This window comes from Magnolia sinica, chromosome 5 (genome assembly GCF_029962835.1).
Source record: "Magnolia sinica isolate HGM2019 chromosome 5, MsV1, whole genome shotgun sequence".
NCBI lineage: Eukaryota > Viridiplantae > Streptophyta > Magnoliopsida > Magnoliales > Magnoliaceae > Magnolia > Magnolia sinica.
In genome coordinates, this window is record NC_080577.1 from 24,739,672 (window position 1) to 24,762,071 (window position 22,400).

General features: G+C 38.7%; 1 protein-coding gene across 1 annotated transcript; it reads left to right on the forward strand.

Moving 5' to 3' along the window:
* The first annotated feature begins 8,654 nt into the window (after positions 1 to 8,654).
* On the forward strand, positions 8,655 to 19,485 carry LOC131247258 (MDIS1-interacting receptor like kinase 2-like). The gene is made up of 2 exons (XM_058247663.1): positions 8,655 to 11,590; positions 18,741 to 19,485. The coding sequence occupies exons 1-2, from the start codon at positions 8,704 to 8,706 to the stop codon at positions 19,094 to 19,096; spliced, it is 3,243 nt and encodes a 1,080-aa protein (XP_058103646.1). The 5' UTR covers positions 8,655 to 8,703; the 3' UTR covers positions 19,097 to 19,485.
* The last annotated feature ends 2,915 nt before the right edge of the window (positions 19,486 to 22,400 follow it).

Genomic DNA, 22,400 nt, shown 5'->3' on the forward strand with positions numbered 1-22,400 from the left:
CGCATCTTCTTCTTCGCTGGCTCCGGCGCGTTCCCCCATCAGGAACCCTCGTCACGGCAAAACCTCTCTCACAGGTTTCTCACGGCAACAGCCCTACACGTTACAACTCAGCCCCCTGTCACAATCGATGGCTTCCGCTACTTGAACTATCGTAGGGTACGCTCAAGTTGCCTATGCGTTTGCCTTTGAACTTCCAAAAAAGAATTAGCTGCTAGCCACAAATCTTCTGAGGCATGCTCTATTTTTCCAGTTTGTATACGTGGAAAATTCATTTCATCATGAGGTTGGAGCCACTACACGACCACATGGTTTAAGCTAAACCAACACTGAGGTTAGTTTCTTGAGGTTATTTGTCTTTTTACAAAAGACTCACAAAGAGATTAAAAAAAAAAAAGAAAAAAAAAAGAAAAAAGAAAAAAGAAGAAACCTATTCGCACGACATTCTTTAGAGTCTCAATCAATTTCTAAAATGACCTTGTTACCCTTGGACAATACTTTTATTATAACTTTAGCCCTGAAATTCGCGAAGCCTTTAGAAAGTTGAAATGGGGCCCATTTGTAGTAACTTCATTGATCGATATCGTCCATCAATTTTACCATCTCCTTTTATATCATTGGACTAAAAAAGATATGGATCTAAGTGATAGGTGGGTCGTAGAAAGTCTTAGTATTGGATAAACTATGGACCATTAAATGGAATCTAGATGGTGTGGACCATTTGATTATTTGATATGCTTCATTTTTTAGGTTCAACACATAATAATTTGTACATTCGAATGAACGGCATGGATCATCAATACAAGAAATGGTGGGCCTACAGTGTGGCTCACCTTGACGTTTGAGTAATCCTTGTTGAGATGAAATAATTTGGTGAGACCTTAGTCTTGCCCAAGATGGTGCAATCCTTTCAATGGGGCCCACCTTGCTATAAGTATTCTATATCCATGACGTCCATACCTTTTTTAAGGAAAATTTTAGAATATTATCCCAAAAACAAAGCAGATTTAATTATAATGTCCCATCCAATCTGTTGATAAAGTCACATAAGCATGGACGATAAGGTCACATAAGCATGACTGAAGGTAAAAAATAAATATGAACTTCATCTAAAAATTTTGTGGTACATTAATAGTCTTCACCACTATTTCTTATGGCATGGCCCGCCTTATAATTGGATCTCTTGAATTTTTTTAGATAATGCCCTAAAATCAGCTAGAAAAATGCATGGAAGGTGTGAATACATAATGAATACATCAAGGTGTTCCCCATGTTAAGAGGTGCATCATTGTTAAGTCTAGGGCCGCACCATATTTTTTGAGCCCATGGAGGCATACAGTAACTCAATGTACTGAGTAAACTGTGATGGGCTCACCTTGATTTATGTATTTTATCCACTATGTCCATCCATTTTAGATTATAATTTCAAGACTTCAGCTACAAATTGGAGCATATCCGAAGCTCAAGTGAACCACACCATAAGAAAGGGTTCATTGAAGGTTTAATGCTAAAATCATTATTCTAACTGCTTCCTTTGGTGTATTCCTCTTAAGCCTTCAATATGCTTTCATTTTGGGCTACACCTATAAAAGAAGCTGAAAAAATTGATGGATGGCATGGACGGCTGAACTACTTCAATGTATGTTCAAAGGAGTTACAGCATAGGTCGGTGTGGGTCGATGTACGTCGGTGTAGGATTTGATTATTTAAGAAGTGTCTGGACCCTGATGCAGCATCTTCTCAAGTAAATATGTACCCACTCATAGTTTCGTGAAAGCGTTCGATGTGCGTTTGAAGGGGTTGTAATGCAAGTCAAAGTGGATTAGTGCTATTTTAAAGGTTCAGTATGTGCCGATGTGCGTCAGTGTGGGTTTCGATTGTTTCACGAGTGTTCATACCCTGATGCGACATCTTCTTAAGTGAATACACACCTACTCGTAGTTCGATCAAAGTGTTGGAGGTGCATTCGAAGGCACTACAGTGTAAGTCAGTGTGGATTGTCGTTATATTAGAGGTTTAGTGTAGGTCGGTGTGAGTCGATGATCGAGATAAACCCCAAATGCATCGTTGCGATGTAGTAATAACTCAACAAGACTAAAGTTGTACCGACATATACTTATAATTATGCAATATTTGGAATACTTTAGAACTAAAACTAGAACTCATTTATTGAATTTAATTTAAGAAGTAATGAGGTAATTGAGTAAGAAATCAGTAAAGATAATGCATTAGAGTGCCAAGGATCCACTTATAGCCATATTTAATGTTTAATTCACTTGACTCAATCATATAAATTATCTGAAATCAAAATCATATCCTATTCAATCGAATAATCGAGAAGTTAAAACATCATTCATAACTCAAAACATATTTGAACTTCAATTAAATTGGTTCTCACATAAAGCATCAATGTATTTATTGTTAGGAATTCAAAGCATCCATCGTGCAGTTAGTCAATGATGAATCAATGGATTTTATAGATCAATCCTTTGAAAAGTAGATAAGTAATCATCCTTAACTTTTCTAAGCATCTAATGTGCTTGGAGTCGACAAGGGATCAAAGTAAACAAAAAATAGATCTTCATTCAAACCAATATCAATGAATTATCTAACAATCAAACAAGTTACTTGAATCAAAGTAAACTAAGACATTAAAAACAACTACAAGCTTCACTTGTTAGCTCTAGTTAAGAGATTTAGCCATCCATAGATATGATTAAACTAAAACTGAAAAAAAAAACATAAAAATCAAAGAAAAATCAAATGATTAGAGAAGAAGAAGTACTCTATAGAAGCTCCATAACTCCTTTCTCTTTCACCTCTACTCTCATTCATCTTTTGGAAGGCTAGAATCACCTCTTTATATAGGAAAAGTTAAAAATACACTAAGGTACACACCTCATGAGTATGTCATACTTATAGATATGGGTGAACCTGAGAATTATCAAGAAACTCAAACTGATGAACATAAAAGAGCGTGGCTAAGAGCTATGCAAGAGGAGATTGATTCTTTATATAAGAACCACATCTATGACTTGGTGAAGCTATCAATGGACAAAAAAAAGCACTCAAGAATAAGTAGGTATTCATTTTTAAGACTGAAGAAAATAACTCATAACCAAGGTACAAGGCAAGGAGGTTGTGAAAGGATTTGGGAAAAAGAAAGGGCATTAACTTCAACGAATTTTTTTCATGTGTGGTGAAGATGTCATGCATCCGGGTTGTGTTCGATTTGAATGCAAGTATAAACTTAGAGATTGAGAAACTAAATGTCAAAACAATATTTGTTTATAGTGATTTGGAGGAAAAAATATATATGAAGCAACCATAAGGTTTTGGCATTAAAAGTAAGGAGCTCATAGTTTGCAAGGTGAAGAAGAGACTATATGAGTTAAAATAGGCCCCATGACAGTGGTATAAAAAGTTTGATTCATATTAAGTGTGAAATATTGCATATTTATTCCTATTTATACATTGGTTTTATAAACATGATAATGCTTAATCGATTTAATTATGCATGTTTTCATGTGCGAGATGACTTCGAGAGCTTAAGATGAAATTGATGCCTAAAGGAAGATTTATGCTCAAAAAATTACTAATTGAAGATTTAGAGATTTGGAAGTCATTAATGAAAAATTCACATGCCAAAGATCTAAGAAAACCAAGTGAGGAATGAAGAGAATTAAAGATTTGAAGTGAAGAAAAGGAATCTTGAAATTATCTTGAAAACAAACATATTCTTGAAATTATCCTGAAAAAGCATATTTTGAAACTCCGAGCCTATTTTGGGAAACTGCGCAGAGTGTGTAAATTTGAGGTGATTTCTAAATTTTTCTAACCAGGTGTGAAAGTTGGAGTTCCACAACTATAAATAGGACTCTTAATGATGCTCTAAAACATCTTCTAGGGTTTGGAAAGGTCTCAAGGAGCATAGCACAAGGCTGGAGCAACCGACAAAGAGTTTTTCTTTTTCCTTAGTTTATTTTTCATGCTTTGTTTAAAAGATTTAGTTTCAATCATATCTATATTTGGCTAAACCTCTTAGATATGATTAAGAGGTGAAGTTTGTAACGCGTTTGGATGTTTATTTTGCTTTGATTCTTATTCTTATTGAACTTCATTGCTTTCTAATTTGATATTAAAGGAATATTTTCAGTTTTTTATGATTTATTGTGACTCAAATTACAATAGATGCTGTGATAGCTTTGGATATCTTCTTTTCCTGTTTTGAGATTGTGAGATTGGTAAATCCTGTTGTTCACAATCGTCTCTTGGGCGTGGTAGGGTGATGGAATCCCTTTCAATCATCACAATTCTCCTCCATTGAGAATTAGGTCAATGAAAAGTTTAGATTTGATTTAAATTGCTTTATCTTCCAATTAGATAGGATATGACTCCAATTCCAATTGTGTTCCTTGAATTAAGTAAGGTAGCATCTTGATAGCTACATGTGGATCCATGGTACCCTAGTTCCCACCTTTAAATTCATAAGTTTTAATCAACATTATTCACCATTACTCTTAATTATTCACATTTTAATTTAAATCTTTTTCTAGTTCTAGTTGTAGTTATTTTCAAACTACGTTCAAGTTTAGTCCCTGTAGATTCAACATCGATCTTACCGAGTTATTATTACATCGTGACCCTACACTTAGGGTTGTGAACAATTCATTTATGGTAAATCATGGGTATAAGAGAACTATTTAAGACCATTGTGTATTTACTAAGAAATTTTCTAATGATGATTTCATTTTTCTTTTACTCTATGTTGCTGATATATTGATTGTTGGTTAAGATATTAACAAAATTGACAGATTAAAAAGTGAGTTAAGTAAGTCCTTTGCCATGAAGGACTTATGATCCGCAAAATAAAATTTGAGCATGAAGATATCTCATGATAGGAAGATCGGTAAGTTTTGTTTATCACAAGAAAGGTACATTGAGAAAGTGCATAAACTGTTCCATATGGACAAGTCAAAACTTGTTGGTTCTCCACTTGTAGGTCACTTTTAGATAAAAAGGGAGTAAAGTCATTCAAGTGAGAAAGAAAAAGAAAATTATTTTGTATGCAATGATAGTAAGAAGCTTGATGTATGACATGAATGAGGTCTAACACACACACACACACACACACACACACACACACACACACACAGGTAGTTGGTCTTTTTAGCAAATTTCTTACAAATCTTGACAAAGAGCACTAGGAAGCAGTTAAATGGAGTCTCAGATATCTCAAGGATTCATCCAAAGTGTGTTTATGCTTTGGAGGTGGTAAGCCTGTGTTAGAAGGGTACACATATAGATATGGCAAGAGACATTGAATCCAGGAAGTCCACATCATGTTTACTTTTACAGGGGAAGTACATGACAATCTAAGTTGTAAAAGTGTAAGGCCTTATCTACTACAGAAATTGAGGATAATACAGTGACAAAAACTTATAAGGAAATATTGTGGATGAAGATGTTCTTTTAAGAACTTGGCTTAATGCAAGAAAATTATGTTGTTTATTGTGACAATTAGAGTGTCATCCACCTTTTAAAAAAAAAAGCATGACTTTAGAAGAAGCATGGCAGGTTTGGGCATGGTAGAGCCCTCCTCATGAGTTAGCAGAGGGGGAGATTGTTAGGGGTCTACCCTTTACCCTCCTCATGTAGAGGTTGGACCTATATGTGTGGATTAAGTATGCTTTTATAGTCATATATGTGTGTGGGATTATTTTGATCTTTTAGCTAAGCAAGGTAAAATAAGAGAAAATGACTTTTACGTAGAGAGAGTTTAGTAACAACATTAAGGTTTTTCTTTCTTAGAAAAAGAGAAGAGAAAATGTAGTTTTGTAAAAGAAAAAGATCAAGAGCTTTCTACCCCCGAAATATACACGTTTGGGTTTGCGAGGGTTCATCCACAACGTAAGTTTCTTTAAAGGTCTTTTTCAGAGATTGTATTTGGAATTTTTTACAATCCATAGTTGGTGAGAAATTGCTTTCTTTCGTGTTGTTTTTAATCACGTTTGGGTGATATAGTTTAGGTGTTCAAGATAGGTCTCTTAATGATTATACTAAAGTTATTTTTATTATAGTAAATTAATCATGGACTAGGTCCCGTCATTTTTTCCTTTACATTGGAGGGTTTTTCATATAAAAATTTATCGTCTCTTTCATTATACATGTTTGATGGTATGTTAGTTTGTGCTAGAAGTGATTTTTATTCTTTAAACTTTTTATGTTGTTAACCCCATTGATTTGTACATGGAAGGGAAGGTGTGGTTGTGGTTTTCCAACCGTATATGTTTCTTTGACTATGGATTCCTAGAAGCAACGCAACTTGTAGTGCTTGGATTGCGTTGGATCATTTTCCCTATTTCCCAGCGATTTCTTCTGATCGTGAATCGTGAAAGCTGGTTTGACTAGATTTCTCTTCCCCATTATCACCATCAAGGGCCTGAAAATGACACCACAGAGGAGAAGCTACAATGCAACTAGTTTCATAAGGATAGATCTGAATCTATCAATTTCAGTATTCCACTTGGTCCAAACTACTGCTGGGTCAATGAGAATAAAAATCACAGTTGTTGGACAGCTTCAACTATCCAATCAACAGCCTTTAAAATGAATGGTCAAAGATTCTAGACAGAAAAGAAAAAAAAAAAACCAATCAACAATTAAAACCATCCATTTAGTGGGTCCCATTTTGGATGGTTTATGGTTCTAAACAATTAGACTTGATGGATAGGATGTTTCCATCAGCACATTTCTCGCATGGTAGGCCGTGAAGATCTTGGGCTGGACCTAATGGCCAGGTCAGATGACTTTATTGGACTTTCACATGATCCCGTGAAAGTAGGAGCACTGTAAGTCTCCAGTGCTAGGGTTGACATCTCTCTTTCCTTCTACTTGTCTTGATTTGCCTTTTCTTCCCGCCAATCACGGACGCGGTTTCAGTGGATCTCCGGATCCACCAATGTGGGGCTCACTGTGATGTATTTCACTTACATCCACACCGTCTATCCATTTTGAAAGGTCTTTTTATGGCAAGATCCCAAAAATGAAGCAGATTCAAATCTTAGATGGACAATACCGCCGGAAACAGTAGTGAATGAATCCCCACCAATAAAAACTTCAATGGGGGCACTGCAATGATTATTTTCCATCCAACCTGTTGATAAGGTCACAAAGGCCTGGATGAAGAGACCACACAAAAGTCAGATTTGGTCTAAAACTTTCGTGGCCCACAAGAAGTTTTTAATGGTCGATTACTACTATTTCGTCCACCTGAGATTTGGATCTTTTCATTTTTTGGATCAGAGATTTCAAAACAGATGGACGGAGTGGATATAAGAAACATACATTACAGTGGGCCCCACGGTCAGGGATCCCATCCACCTAGGTCGATCTGGGGATCCACCGAAGCCGGGCCTGCCCATCACGTTCAAGAAATTGACCTTTGAATAACAACAAGTGCGCGTTTCTAGATAGATCGGACGCGGATTGCGTGCTGAACCCAGCACCGCATAGCCAGGTGGTGAAAGTACCCTGTGTGGCCCCTAAGAAGCTTTCAACGGTAGGCCTTCAATCCCCACCGTTTGGTCTGGTGCAGTCCACCTGAGCTTGATTCAATTTGGACCTCATGCCCTAAATTGAACCGGAAAAGGGGATGGACAGCGTGGATGAAACACATACATCACAGTGGGCCCCACAAAGTCCTTACACCACGTATCTACGTGGTGTTCACGCAATCCGCGTCCTTCTAGATCGAGGCACACCCTTAAGATTAAATTTCTAATGATTACTGTACGTTCGATCCATCCAATTCGTCCATCAGATCCTAAATTTCACTCCCCAATTTTACGTCTAGATCCTAAATTTCATCCTTATCTATATCTCATGTGGGTCACACCAAATGGAACAATATTGGGGGAAGGTGGGGAGGGGCCGTCCACCGTAGAAGCTTCTTGATGGAATGTGGGTCCACTTTGTCGTTTATATGTCATCCAAATTATTGATCAGGTCCGACCCACCAGGTTTAATAGACACGTTAAAGTTCAACCTATTACTAAATTTAGGTGGGCCACAAAAAGTGAAAACATAGCCCGTAGGCATTTATCCATTGCCTTGGTGTGTCCCAATGATTTTTTTATAGGGATTATTTTTGAGATGTATGGAGACCATAAGGAGTCAGATTAAAGGTTTGGATTCCATATAAACATCTTGAATATGCCCCACACTGCTTGAACATTTGATAATTACCATACGTACAGATGCATGTGATCATTCCATAATTCTACATCCTATTGCGTCAGGACGTGATTGCTGCGCTGATGCACCTATTCCGAACAGGTGGAGCCCTATTTTGGTGATCCAAACCCTTGAATTGATTCAGTGTATCGTGGATGGGGGAATGCTAACTTTTCAATGTCAGAAGATCCCAGCATTTGATCAGAGGTTTACAGATAGACGGCTAATAATAAATCTCAGTAAAGCTCCTCTTTCAATATCTTTATCATGGCATCCTCTATCCATCAGATCAATACTCAAGCTTGGGAGAGATCCCCATACACGACTCAAATCTATGAGCTTTGACCTTTCATTTTATTCTAACATGGCAGTAGACTTTGACTCGAATGGGAGAAAGAAAAGTCATCGTTCTCGTTTTTTTCTACTTTAAGAGGACGGCCAAACGCACCAAAACTCACAACACCCATAGTCATGGAAGTCAAGAAATCAGCTCTCTCCTTCGTATCATTTATCATATGGGTCATCTTACTTTCATGCAATCTATCATCATCATCATCATCACCACCATCCAAATCAGAAGCCAATGCTCTCCTTCAATGGAAATCCACCTTCCAAACTCAATCTCTTCATTCATGGTCACTTCCAAATGCTACTAACACAGTCCCAAGAATTCCATGCAAATGGTTAGGAATTGCATGCAACCATGCAAGACGTGTAACCGAAATAAACCTACCGAATGCTGGCTTACAAGGTAATCTTGATAACTTCAGTTTCTCATCCTTTCCATTTCTAACCCGTCTTGATCTCAGTGGCAACTCATTCCTTGGAACCATCCCACGCCATATCGGTACTCTCACCAATCTTGCCTTTCTCAATTTATCTATGAATGATTTTTCTGGCACCTTACCTCCTTCAATTGCTAATCTCTCTCAAATTACAGTGATTGATATTTCCAACAATACAGTATCAGGTGAACTTTCTCCATATTTCTTTGCCAATTGGACCAGACTCACCTCCCTCCAACTCCAAAATAATCAACTCAGTGGAAGAATTCCTTCCGAAATCAGCTTACTCGAGAATCTCCATCTATTGGACTTCTCGGGAAACAAGATAACCGGTTCAATACCTTGGGAGATAGGAAGTTTGGAAAATCTGGTTGCACTGAGTTTGAGTAGAAACAATCTCTTTGGTGCACTCCCTCCATCTTTAGGTAATTTGAGCAATCTACGCATCTTGTCCGTCTCCGAAAACCAAATTTCCAGTTCCATCCCACCAGAAATAGGAAACTTGAAATCTCTTAGTGTCCTAAGCTTGCGAAAAAACAATCTTACCGGTTCGATCCCTACCACACTGAAGAATTTGACAAAGCTTACCAAATTGCTGCTCAAACACAATAATATTGTCAGTCTGATTCCACTAGAAATAGGAAATTTGATGAATTTGAATGTGTTAGAACTATCAGCTAATAATCTAACAGGCTCCATCCCTTCCACTCTCGGAAATTTAACAAAACTCACGCATTTATCCCTCTCCAGGAATCACATTTCTGGTTCAATCCCTCTTTCTTTAGGAAAATTGAGTAACCTAATCGAATTGCTTCTCTACGAAAATCAATTATCCGGTCCAATACCTCAAGAAATGGCAAACCTAGGAAATTTGGTAGGGATTGGCATTGGTGACAATAACTTCTCAGGGCATCTACCAAACCAGCTTTGCCGAGGCGGATCTCTTGAAAAATTCGCTGCGTACAACAACCGTTTCATGGGTTCGATCCCGGAAAGCTTGAGGAACTGTTTGAGCTTGACTAGGGTTCGGCTTGAAGGAAACCAACTCAGTGGAGACATATCCAAACAATTCAAAGAATGTACAAATCTAGGATATGTCGATTTGAGTAACAACGGATTCTTCGGTGAACTCCCGTCTAGTTGGGCTGAGTGCCAGAATTTAACAAAGCTACAAATCTCTGATAATAGGATTACCGGTAGCATACCGCCCCAGTTCGGTCAGTTGACTAAGCTTGGAGTATTGGATCTTTCTTCAAATTATCTAGGCGGTGAGATTCCAAAGGAGTTAGGTGGGTTGATTTCATTATTCGACCTGCGTTTAGATAATAACAGACTTTCTGGGGTTTTACCATCTGAAATTGGGAAGCTATACGACCTGACGATTCTTGATCTCTCAGCGAACAACTTCAGCGGACCGATACCGGAACAATTAGGCGATTGCTCCAAACTTCTGCATTTGAAATTGAGCAAAAACCATCTGAATGGAAGCATTCCATTTCAAATTGGTAATTTGGCAAATGTACAAGATTTGTTGGATCTTAGCCATAATTCCCTCACTGGAGAGGTGCCATCACAGCTCAGAAAACTGCAAAAGCTAGAGAACCTAAATCTTTCCCACAATAAGCTGTCAGGTTCCATTCCATCTTCCTTTCAAGAGATGCTGAGCTTGTTAACGGTGGATATATCGTATAATGATTTGGAAGGCCCGCTTCCTGATACTAAAGTGTTCCGAGAAGCTGCACCGGAAGATTTTATCAACAACAAAGGCTTATGTGGGGAATCAGTGCAAGGTTTGCCCCCCTGCAATTCATCTTCAGTAGGGAAAGGTTCAGATGGCACAACTAAAGATTACAGAAATGTGATTTTCATTGTGGTTCCTCTTGCGGTAGCAGTATTTCTTCTACTTGGATGTTGTTGCATTTTCTATTTTCTTTGCCGCCAGAGATCGACAACAGTTGATAATGGGGTGAGAGAAATGAATAGCGATCTCTTCTCGGTGTGGAGTTACGATGGGAGAATTGTGTACAATGACATCATTGAAGCGACTGAGAATTTCGATGACAAGTATTGCATTGCAGTTGGAGGATATGGGAAGATTTACAAGGCGGAGCTACCGACAGGTCAAGTAGTAGCCATAAAGAAGCTTCACCGTGTGGATGGGGTCGAGCTAACTGATCAGAGAAGCTTCATGAATGAGACGAGAGCATTAACAGAAATCCGGCATCGCAACATTGTGAAGCTTTATGGGTTTTGTTTCCATGCGCAATGTATGTTTTTGGTGTATGAGTATATGGAAAGGGGAAGCTTGACTACTGTGCTAAGCAGCGAAGGAAGCAGCATGGAATTGGACTGGGTTAAGAGGGTGAATGTGGTGAAAGCCATGGCACATGCCTTAACTTACATGCACCATGATTGCACCCCGCCCATTCTACACCGCGACATATCGAGTAACAATGTCTTGCTCAATTCTGATTTTGAGGCTTGTGTATCTGACTTCGGCACCGCCCGACTGTTGAAGCCCAATTCATCTAATTGGACCACTCCGGCTGGCACTTACGGGTATATCGCTCCAGGTAATCCTCTCTCTCTCTCTCTCTCTCTCTCTCTCTCTCTCTCTCTTTCATCTTGCATATGTGATGATTCCAAATCACCCCACATATAAAGATGGTGGGATCTCTCTCTCTCTCTCTCTCTCTCTCTCTCTCTCTCGTTCATCTTGCGTATGTGATGATTCCAAATCACCCCACATATAAAGATGGTGGGATGTCCCTCTCTCTCTCTCGTTCATCTTGCATATGTGATGATTCCAAATCACCCCACATATAAAGATGGTGGGATGTCCCTCTCTCTCTCGTTCATCTTGCATATGTGATGATTCCAAATCTCCCCACATATTATATGATGATTCCGAATCACCCCACATATAAAGATGGTGGGATGTCCCTGTCCCTCTCTCTCTCTCTCTCTATCGTTCATCTTGCATATGTGATGATTCCAAATCACCCCACATGTAAAGGAGTGCGGATCCTCTGTTTCCTGGAGTCAGGAACTCTCTGACTCCAGCGTTTTCATTGGTCCACGTCACCGTAAGTGCCACGTCACCATTTTTTAAAATATATTTTAAAAAAGTACATTATAATGGAGACGTTAAACGGAAGCGGTTTGCGTGCTGAGTAACTCCGTATGGTAAGCGTACTGAGTAAAGTGTGTCGAGCCCACCAATCATTTGTGCATTGTATCAACTCCGTCCATCTCTTTTATCATCTAATTTTAGGGTTTTACAACAAAATTAATCATATCCAAAGTTGAAAGTGGACCACACCACTTGAAACAGTGTGAATTGAATTCTACCGTTGAGAAGTTTTTGGGGGCCTACAGAAGTTTTATATCAAGATGATATTTGTGTTTTCCATTCATCCATGTCTTCGTGATCTTATGAACAATTTGGATGAAAAATAAACATCATTGGGGCTTACAAACATTTCAACAGTGAAAATCAATAATTCCACTGTTTCCTTTGGTATGGTCTACTTGAGCTTTTGATATACTTTAGTTTTGGGCTCAACCCCTAAAATGATCTGAAAAAACGGATGGACGGTGTGGATAAACCACATGAATTCACAGTGGGCCCAACAGAGTTTACTCAATACGATAAGACCCTTACGCAATCCGATTTCACGTGTTTAAGGGGGGCGCGGATTTCCGCCAAAGCCTTTTGCAATAAGATCCCGCGCAAGGATTCAGGATTGGCCCACTACGACGTTTCTATAAATCCAACCTGTTTATCCATTTTTAGATATCATTTTAGGACATTATACCAAAACTAAGGTGTATACAAAACTCAAATGGGCCACACGAGAGGAAACAGTGGGGATTTAGTGTCCACCGTTGAAATATTTATATGGCCACAAAAGTTTTGCATCAGTCTTATACTTTGGTGTTTTCACTTCATCCTAGTAAAAATGACCTTATAAATAGTTTGGATGGCATATAAATATCAAGACGCCTAGGAATGTTTCAACGGTAGGAATTTCTTTCTCCATTGTTTCATCTTATATGGCCCAAATGAGTTTTTGATCATCCTAATTTTTGGTTACATGTCTTAAAATAAGCTCTAAAAATGGATGAACAGATTGAAATTCTTATAAACATCACTCTGTCTACTGAACCCTGTTACTTTGTACTACAACCTCGTCACTTTATACTGCAATCTTGTCACTTTGTCTACTGAACCCTGTCACTTTACACTGCAACCTCGTCACTTTGATTACTGTACCCCGTCACTTTGTGCTACAACCCTGTCACTTTGTTTACTGAACCCTGTCACTTTGTACTGCAGCCTTGTTACTTTGTCTACTATACCCCGTCACTTTGTGCTACAACCCTATCACTTTGTGCTGCAACCTTATTACTTTATCAAATGAACCCGTCACTTTGTCTACTGAAACCCTGTCATTTTATTTGACAAGCCGCTACTTTATTTAGTGAAATCCTCTTACTTTGCACAGTAGCATCGTCACTTTGTCTAGTGAAACCAAGTCACTTTATTCGAAAACTCGTTATTTTATTAAGCAAAACCCTATCAATTTGTCTGATAACCCCATCACTTTATCTAGTGAAGCATCATCACTTTGTCTAATGGAACCCCGTTACTTTGTCCAATAATCACGTCACCTTGTCTAATAGAACCTTGTCACTTTGCCTAGTTCATCTTTCACTTTATTTAGTGAAATCCCGTTACTTTGTCTAACAACTTCGTCACTCTCTGTCTAGTAGAACTTCGTCACTTGATATAGTAAACATTTGTCACTTTGTCTTACTACATAGTCTCTTTATCTAGTAAAACCCTATCACTTTGTCCAGTAACCCAATCACTTTGTCTAGTGAACCTCGTCACTTTGTCCAACAACCTCGTCACTTTGTCTAGCAACCTCACAACTTTATTTAGTAAAACTCAATCACTTTGTCTTCCAGCCTTATCACTTCGTTTAGTGGAACCGGGTCACTTTGTCTGGCAACATCCATCAATTTTTTCGAAAATCTGTAACTTTATCTAATGGAACCCTATTTTCTTTGTCTTGTTTAACCTTATTACTTTGTTTAGTGGAATCATGTTGCTTTGTCGAGCAACCTCGTCACTTTGTTTAATATAACTTTGTTACTTCGTCTAATAGCCTCGTCACTTTATCCAATGAATCCTGTCATTTTGTCGGTGGCTCCATATGATTTAAAGCCCACGTTGAATTGTGCCCTATATAATGTAGGTTAGAGGTGGGCATCGAGTCGATTCAAACCGAATTGGGGCCGATCCGACTCGATTCAGTTTTAAAATAGGCCTGACCCGAACTCGACCAGACTCGGTACGGAGTCCAACATGCGTAACCTGATCCAAGTCCGAGTCTGTCTTAGACTAATTCAGATTGAATCTGAATCGATCACAAGTACCGATTCAGGTCAAGTCTTAAAATAATATGAGAAAACGGATGAATGGAGTAGATATACACCACATAAATCATGGTGGGCCCACGGTGAGGATCCTACGAACATCACTCATCCTGGGCCGCAGCTAATATTCCTTACTAATCAAGCAGATTTTGTAAATATATTTTTTTATAAAATTGTCGTGAGACGACATGACCTAATTATATTTTAGAAGAAAGAAATTAGAGGTGGATTAGCTACCGACGTGTTAAGTAGCTAGACTCGCTACCAAAGTGACACCACCAAGTTCTGTGGGGCCCACCATGATATACGTGTTGTATCCACATTGTACATCCATTTGGAGAGATCATTTTAGGGCATGATTAAAAGAATGAGGTAGATCCAAAGCTCGAGGGAACCCCACCATGGAAAATAGTGAGGAGAGTGACGTCCACTATTGAAGCCTTCCTAAGGTCCACCATGATTTTTATTTGAGATATAACTCGTTCATAAGTTAACACAAATATTAAAGAAGTGGAAACACAAATATCAGCTTGATCTTAAACTTTTGTGGCCCTTAGAAGTTTTTAATGGTGAGCGTACTCTCTTCACTATTTTTTGTGGTGGGGTCCACTCGAGTTTTGGATCTAATTCATTCTTTGGCTCATGCCTTAAAATGATCTCTCTAAATGAATGGACAGTGTGGATACAAAACATACATCATGGTGGGACCGACATAACTACGTGACGTCGCTTTAGTAGCGAGTCTCGCTACTCAACCTGTGCACTAAATCCCTAAATGAAAACTTAAATAAAAATCACAGTGGACCTTAAGTTAACATAGATATTGAAGAAGGGAAAACACAAATATCAACTTGATGGAAAACTTTTGTGACCCTTTGAAGTTTTTAATGGCGGGCATGACTCTTTCCACTATTTCTGTGTTGGGGTCCACTTGAGTTTTGGATCCGATTCATTTTATGGCTCATGCCCTAAAATGATCTCAACAAATGGATGTACGGTGTGGATACAAAACATACATCATGGTGGGTCCCACATAACTAGGTGGCATCACTTTAGTAGCAGTCTCGCTACTTAACCCGTGCGCTGAATCCTCAAATAGAAGGTAGCTGATTGCGGGAACGGATTGGCTACTCCCCCTGCCACTGGCTTGGTGGCTGGTGGTCATCCATTTTTACATATAATTTTAGGGCTTTATCCAAAAAAAATTAAAGGTATATAAATCTTAGATGAACCACACCACAGTAAAACAATAGTGATTGGATATCCACCATTAAAATCCTCCTAAGGCCCACTGTACTGTTTATTTGACATCCAATCTTTTGATTAGGTCAGGCCTAGATGAAAGGAAAAAACCAAAGATCAGCTTGATTCAAAACTTTTATGGCCTGAAAAAGGTTTTTAATGGTCGACGCTCATTCAACATTGTTTCCTGTAATGTGGTCCACTTGAGATTGTGATATACCTCATTCTTTTTCTCAGACCATAAAATGATCTGGAAAATAGATGAACGGCATGTATGAAACACATACATCATGTTGGGGCCCATGGAGCACCGACCACCAGCCATTGGCTGGTGGCAGGGGGAGTAGCCAATCCGTTTCCGATGATTGCGTGGTGAGTAACTTACCATGTCAGCATACTGAGTAAACTCCATGGAGTCCACCATGATTTTATGTATTTTATCCGCTCCATGGGCTTGAGACTAAAAATAAAGCATATACAATGTTCAAGTGGACCACACCATAGGAAACAGTTGAATTGAATGTTTACCATTGAAAATTTCTCGGTGCTACAAAATTTTTGGATCAAGCTTATATTTGTGTTTTCTCTTCATCCATGCCTTTATGATCTTATGAACTGGTTGGATGACAAATAAACCTCACTGTGGGGCCTAGCAAGGTTTCAACAGTGGAAATCATTATCCCCACTATTTACAGCGGTATGATCCACTTGATATTTGGATATACTTCAATTTTGGGCTTAACCCCTTAAATTAGATTTTAAAATGGATGGATGGCCTGGATAGACAACATACATACAATTGTGGGCCCAACTACAGTGACAGCAAGAGCTTGCCGTAATCGGTATGCAATTCAATTTCCAAGCGAAACCGTTTTAATATATTTAACAGTTATACTTTTTCTGAAATATAAATTTTTTTAATATATTAAAAAAATCTGATGACGTGGCGCTTATAATGACGTTGACCAATGAAAACGCTGGAGGCAGGGAGTTCCTGACTCCAGGAAATAGAGGATCCGCACTCCATATAAAGATGGTGGGATGATTAGAACCCTCCACCGACTCAGTGTTACCATAAATGAGCTAGGATGGTGGGCTTTTATTTTTGCAGTTGAATTTGTAGCAGTGAAAATTTTTCTTTTCACTGTTCTACATTCATCTGTACGTGGTGGTGAGCAGAATTTATTATGGTGGCCAGCTTAATTAAAGTAGCTAGCATCCTCAGAACATGGACGGTTCTGATCATTTAAGCCCTAATGTGGCCACAGAAGCTTGTGATTCCGTGGAGCCAAGTACACCTCATATGACTCAGGCTTGGATGGTCCAAACTCTTCATCTTATCGAGTTGGGGTCGAGTCCGACGAGTTGCAGGACTCGTCCCTGTATAAAACCATGCCCATGAATGCTTTACAATTTACCTAGTACCCTCAACTTTTTTGCAACCAGAAATGTGGTTATGGGGGTTTAAAACAAGTGCGGAATCTGGGCCATGCCTGGTCCTAGCACAATCAAACTTCTGAATAGGTCCCGACTGATCAGTTCACAGTACACTTATATAAGCATCAAGATCTATTGATCGACCTAAAATTTAGGCTCCATGATTAATTTGTTTGGACCATGTCATGATCAACCTAAAAACCCAACACAGTCTTAGTCTGATGTAGAGCGGGTCGCGGACACTTTTATGGCTAAGATGGACTAGGAGAAGGCCCGATCACCATCATAAATTTTTTTTTTTCTTCTTTTTTCCCTTTCTTGCTTAAGATTCGACACAAATCTTAAATCATAGGATTTTGATAACACCGCTCGTGAGCAATGCCGAGCTCAGTGGAGAAGGCCCGATCACCTTCATAACCTCAAAATAGTCATATCTTACAAATTGGAATGAGTTTTTCGACATATCATATATGATTTTGGGGTAGGAGAGGCTACTTTGCCACGCCCGATTTGTGAGATTCTATCACGGTCAAAAATTATTTTTATTTTCATTTTTACTATTCATAGTAAGTTTTAGTTCGATCATAACTTTTGATCCGTTGAGTTTTAGGAGTCATGCCCAACATGAAAATGGCTTAGGAAAATTAGGAGAATAACGTGATTAGGCCAAATTGGACACTTACTATTTTTGGCCGAAAACCATGAAGTCTAGTAGAAATCATGACCGTCTATAAATAGTAAGTTTTTTACTATTTATAAGAAGTCACCTTTTTTATTCTATAACTTCTTCCTAGGTTTGATATCACTATTTAAAGGAATGTAAATTCGTTTTTATCATCGATTAATTTATTTTCAAAATTATTAGAATTTATTTCTATTTTCCTATTTTCTCTCCTTGATTTGAGGAATCTCTCTAAGGAGTCCAGAGAAGCTCCATGAATTCGGAGTAATTATCCCCTGAGGAAGATGGTGATCAACCTCATCACGTCCATCCCTGCATCACAGTCCTAACCAACTTATTGCTGGGCCTAAGTCAGTTGCGAGTCGTCAAGTCCAATCTGGTTTGGCACCACACGTCAGCATTGAAAACATACTTGAATAGTTGACTCAGACGAGTCACCCCTGACTTGGCCCAGGGCCAGGTCAACTCAGGACTGAACCAGTAAGTCTGAGTCGCTGAGTCTTCAATCCGTGGCCCTGTTTGAATCAGTTTTAACTCAAACCTATCCAACCTAGTCCCGTCAACTCAGACATTGGGGCGAGTCATGTCAGACTAGAACGAGTCTTAAAACCATGGTTATATTGGACTCAAGCAGGACATGCTTGATACACTAAGCCCAGTTGCAACCCTCTCTAAGCCCGTGACCTTGTTATTGGCCAGATTTTAGGCCCACCAACCAGCTGAGCAGGCCCTAGCCAACCATTCAACTTGATATGTGAAGAGACACATTCACTTACAACATACATTCAAAATAGGGTGATAACAAGCACAAATGGCCTGATCCATGATGCTAAGAAAACAGTAGTGTTAGCATCGTAGATACAATGTTATTCTCAATTGCCATAAAATAGCGCATGATTGTGTTTTCTTTCTCGCAGAGCTTGCTTACACAATGCAGGTGACTGAAAAATGCGATGTGTATAGCTTTGGAGTTGTAGCATTGGAAGTGGTAGTGGGAAGGCATCCGGGGGATCTTATCTCCAATTTATCACAGTCAAGCGCCGAAAACATGCTTCTGAAGAGTGTATTAGACCAACGTCTCCCGTCTCCCACCATCAAAGTTTCAGAGGAAGTTGTTTTAACAGTAGCACTGGCACTTGCCTGTGTGCGTTCTAGTCCGCAATCAAGGCCCACCATGCAACATGTGTCGCGGGAGCTATCTGCTCCAAGGGTGTCTCTTCCGGTGCCATTCGACCAAATCACATTGTGTGATCTAATGGATCTCGCAATATGATTTGATTACGTGGAAAAGTTATCAGACGTGCAGTGGTGTAGATTGGGCCACCATGATATCATGTTGATGTATCATTCTTTTGTGCGTGTGTGTGTGTATGTGTTTGTAATGTTTGAATTACTGATTTATTGAAATTTGACACTAATGCTGTGGAACTGATTGAACCGGATATTTGTGATGGTTGACATGCCTATAACAATAAACAGTTAAGGCTACTCATATAGAGAACGCATGATTTTTTATTTTATTTTATTTATTTTATATTTTTCTTCTTTCAGATTGCAAGGTTGACTTAGATAATAGGAAATTTTAAGATTCAGTTCCATAGTTCAAAACCCAAAAATGTGGCCGGACTCGATGTCCAGCTGGGTTAGGTTGATCCAACAACTTGGATCGGTTTTTACATTAGTCTGTCCATCCAACATTTAATAATTGTATTGGATAATATTTTTTTATGTTGTATAAACGTTCAAACAAGTTACTTAAATGAAAATATGGAAAATAGCCTAATTGCATGTCCATCGAATGGAACGCTGGCAGCAGGTTTACTCGTCCCTCAACTAGGTCCATAGTCACAAACTTAGAACCGCACTTGCTGATTAGAAACTTGGAACTGCTCTCTCGGAAAGAAGAAGAAGAAGAAAATGCCAGACAAGTGACTCGGTTTGATTCATGATGAGTCGACTAAGTCAGCAAGAAGACTCAACAAGACGAGTAGCATCACTACGGGTGTACACCAAGTCGAACTGAGTCAAGCTGGCCTCAGCTCGACTCGGCTAGGTCAGCAGACACACCCAGCTCGTGTTCGTCTTGGCTCGGGGACTGAGCCATCATGTCTAGCTTGATTCGGTTTGGTCAACAAATCGGACCAGTTCGAGCTCAAGCACACACAGACAGACAGAGAGAGGCTAGGGTCGCTGGTTGAGCAGAGAGAGAGACAGGGGGGGGGGGGGGGGGGGGGGGTGGCTAGGGTCGCTGGTCGAGCAGAGAGAGAGAGAGAGAGGATAGGGTCGTTGGTCGGGCAGGTAGGGTTGTTTTCAAATAAAAGGAAAAGGGTAAAGTAGAGATTTAATGTTTAAAAAAAATAAAAAATTATACTACCTGATCGAGTCAAGCCGAGTCAAACTGAGTCGAGCCGAGTTCGAGCTAGACATCGAACCGAGTCGAGTCCAGCTCGAGTCAGCTCTAACTCGGCTCGAAAATTTTTTCGAGCTCTAAAAACAGCTCGACTCAGATTGAACTCAGTTTCAAATCGAGCCAAATCAAGCTTTTTCGAGCCGAGTCGAGCGAGTTGATCGAGCTAGAGTCTTCCATAAAATTGAGTTTCCTAGAATTCCAAATATAAGTTAAATAGATATTGAGTCAATTCGATGAGTTATAAAAAAAAAAAAAAATACTTTTAGAAAAATGATTAGGGCTCATTTGGGAGCTTGTATTTGGAATGCAGTACTGGAATCCAAATCATAATTATAATAGAATCAAGGTGATTCCAAATCCTTATGTTACCTTGATTCTAAAACCTTGTGTTTGGCAACCTGTAATCTTGTGTTTAGCAGCTTGTAATTAAAATGCACCGACATCTAAAAATCATGGAATGTAGAATTTGATTATTAAAGGAACTTTTATATCTCAAATTAGTGTACATATGTAATATTTGACAAAATAATTGTAATAAGCCTATTGAAACATATACTTTGCCAAAAACGATAAATTTTTTAGCCTTAAGTAAGCCACAAGCATATGGATCTCAAATGAGCGACCCGCCAATGACTTTTAGCTATCAATTAATGCATGGCCAATGTTTGGATAGTTTGGATCATTCTATTAATATGATTTTCGTGATGCAGCTAATAATTTGATTGGTTTGGATATCATCTGTGCCATGTATATAGTGGATTAGTAGCTTAAACATCTTTGTTACATATGCAACTCTCGTGCCTTTAAAAGTGAGCAAAAGAAGAAGAAGAAGAAGAAGAAGACATTTCACTCCAATTGTATTAGAATCGCAGTAAAAATGTAAGATTTCAAAATACAATAAAATTATGTATTTCTTTCACCTTCGATTCCATTTATCCCAATGCTACCAAACTAACAACTTTTGAAAACCAAATACATCCAAACTAGTGTTGCCAAATGACTCCTTAGCTCAAAAGCTAGGAAATGTCCAAAATCTAGTTACATCTCTAAATATTCAAATAGGAATTGGGGAGTTTAACTTTGTAGCTACATTTCTTTCAAGTCCAATTTGAAAGTAATTTAATTTTCATTTTAGCTCGACCAATAATTAACTGCAACTCGAACTCGACTCAGATCAGTCCTCGAGCCTAATTTCGGTCAGCAACTTGGGCCAGTTTGAGCCTATGCGACATTTTCTCAAACACATGGAATACACCTTCAATTTCTCACAGTATGCAAAACAGCAGCAGCAGTTTGCAAGCATTTCATCAAATGCTCGATAGGAAACATCAAAATCAAAATACAAGGGTAGTTTTATCATGTTTTTTTTTTTTTTTGTAGTACAATTTGTTTCGTATCATACCTTCCTCGCCACCAGTTGATCCTACAAAGAATGTATGCACCCGAAACACCACTTTGTCGAGTCATTTAATCGAACACTTGGTGAGCAATGTCAATATCAAAATAAATGAGTCACCAAACTGATTTGATCCAAGTTTGATTCGAGCTAAGGTTTGATCCAAGTCGATTCGAGCTCGGACAAGCTCTAACTCGGCTCCAAATTTTTTCAAGCTCCAAAAATCAACTCGACTCGGCTAGAACCGAGTTGAATTGAGCCTGTTCGAGTCGAGTCGAGCGAATTAACCGAAATAACTCAGTTCATGTACAGCTCTACCTATGTAGGACCGGACCTAGACATGAGGGAGTATTTTTTCTTCCATTTGGCCTTATTTTGGTCCAACCATATTAAGAATGTATTTGTGCCACGTACTACATCTATCCCCTCCACTTGAAAAGAACTCGTCCTCTGGTTATTCAATGGACTTGGTTCGTAATATTCATAAAGGTCTACCACAATAAAAGTTCGTGAGATCTTTATGCCCTTGGGAAGATCAACAATATAGATGTTATTATTAATTATTTTTAAAAATCGAAACATAACATATTTTCTTATTCTCATTATGGTCGAAAACATCTCCTTGTGCAAGTGAACTAGCAAGTTATCATCCACTTCAAACACTTTTTAGCACCAATGTTTATTAGCCTTTTCTTTTTACTTGATGATAGACTCCTATAATTTCTTCTGGATATCAGCATGCACAATCAATATTCAGTCGCCATTTTTTAT

Coding starts and splice junctions, on each gene's coding strand:
- LOC131247258 (XM_058247663.1), top strand. CDS start 8,704: ATGGAAGTCAAGAAATCAGCTCTCTCCTTCGTATCATTTATCATATGG. Junction 11,591..18,740: donor TTACGGGTATATCGCTCCAG/GTAATCCTCTCT, acceptor TCTTTCTCGCAG/AGCTTGCTTACACAATGCAG.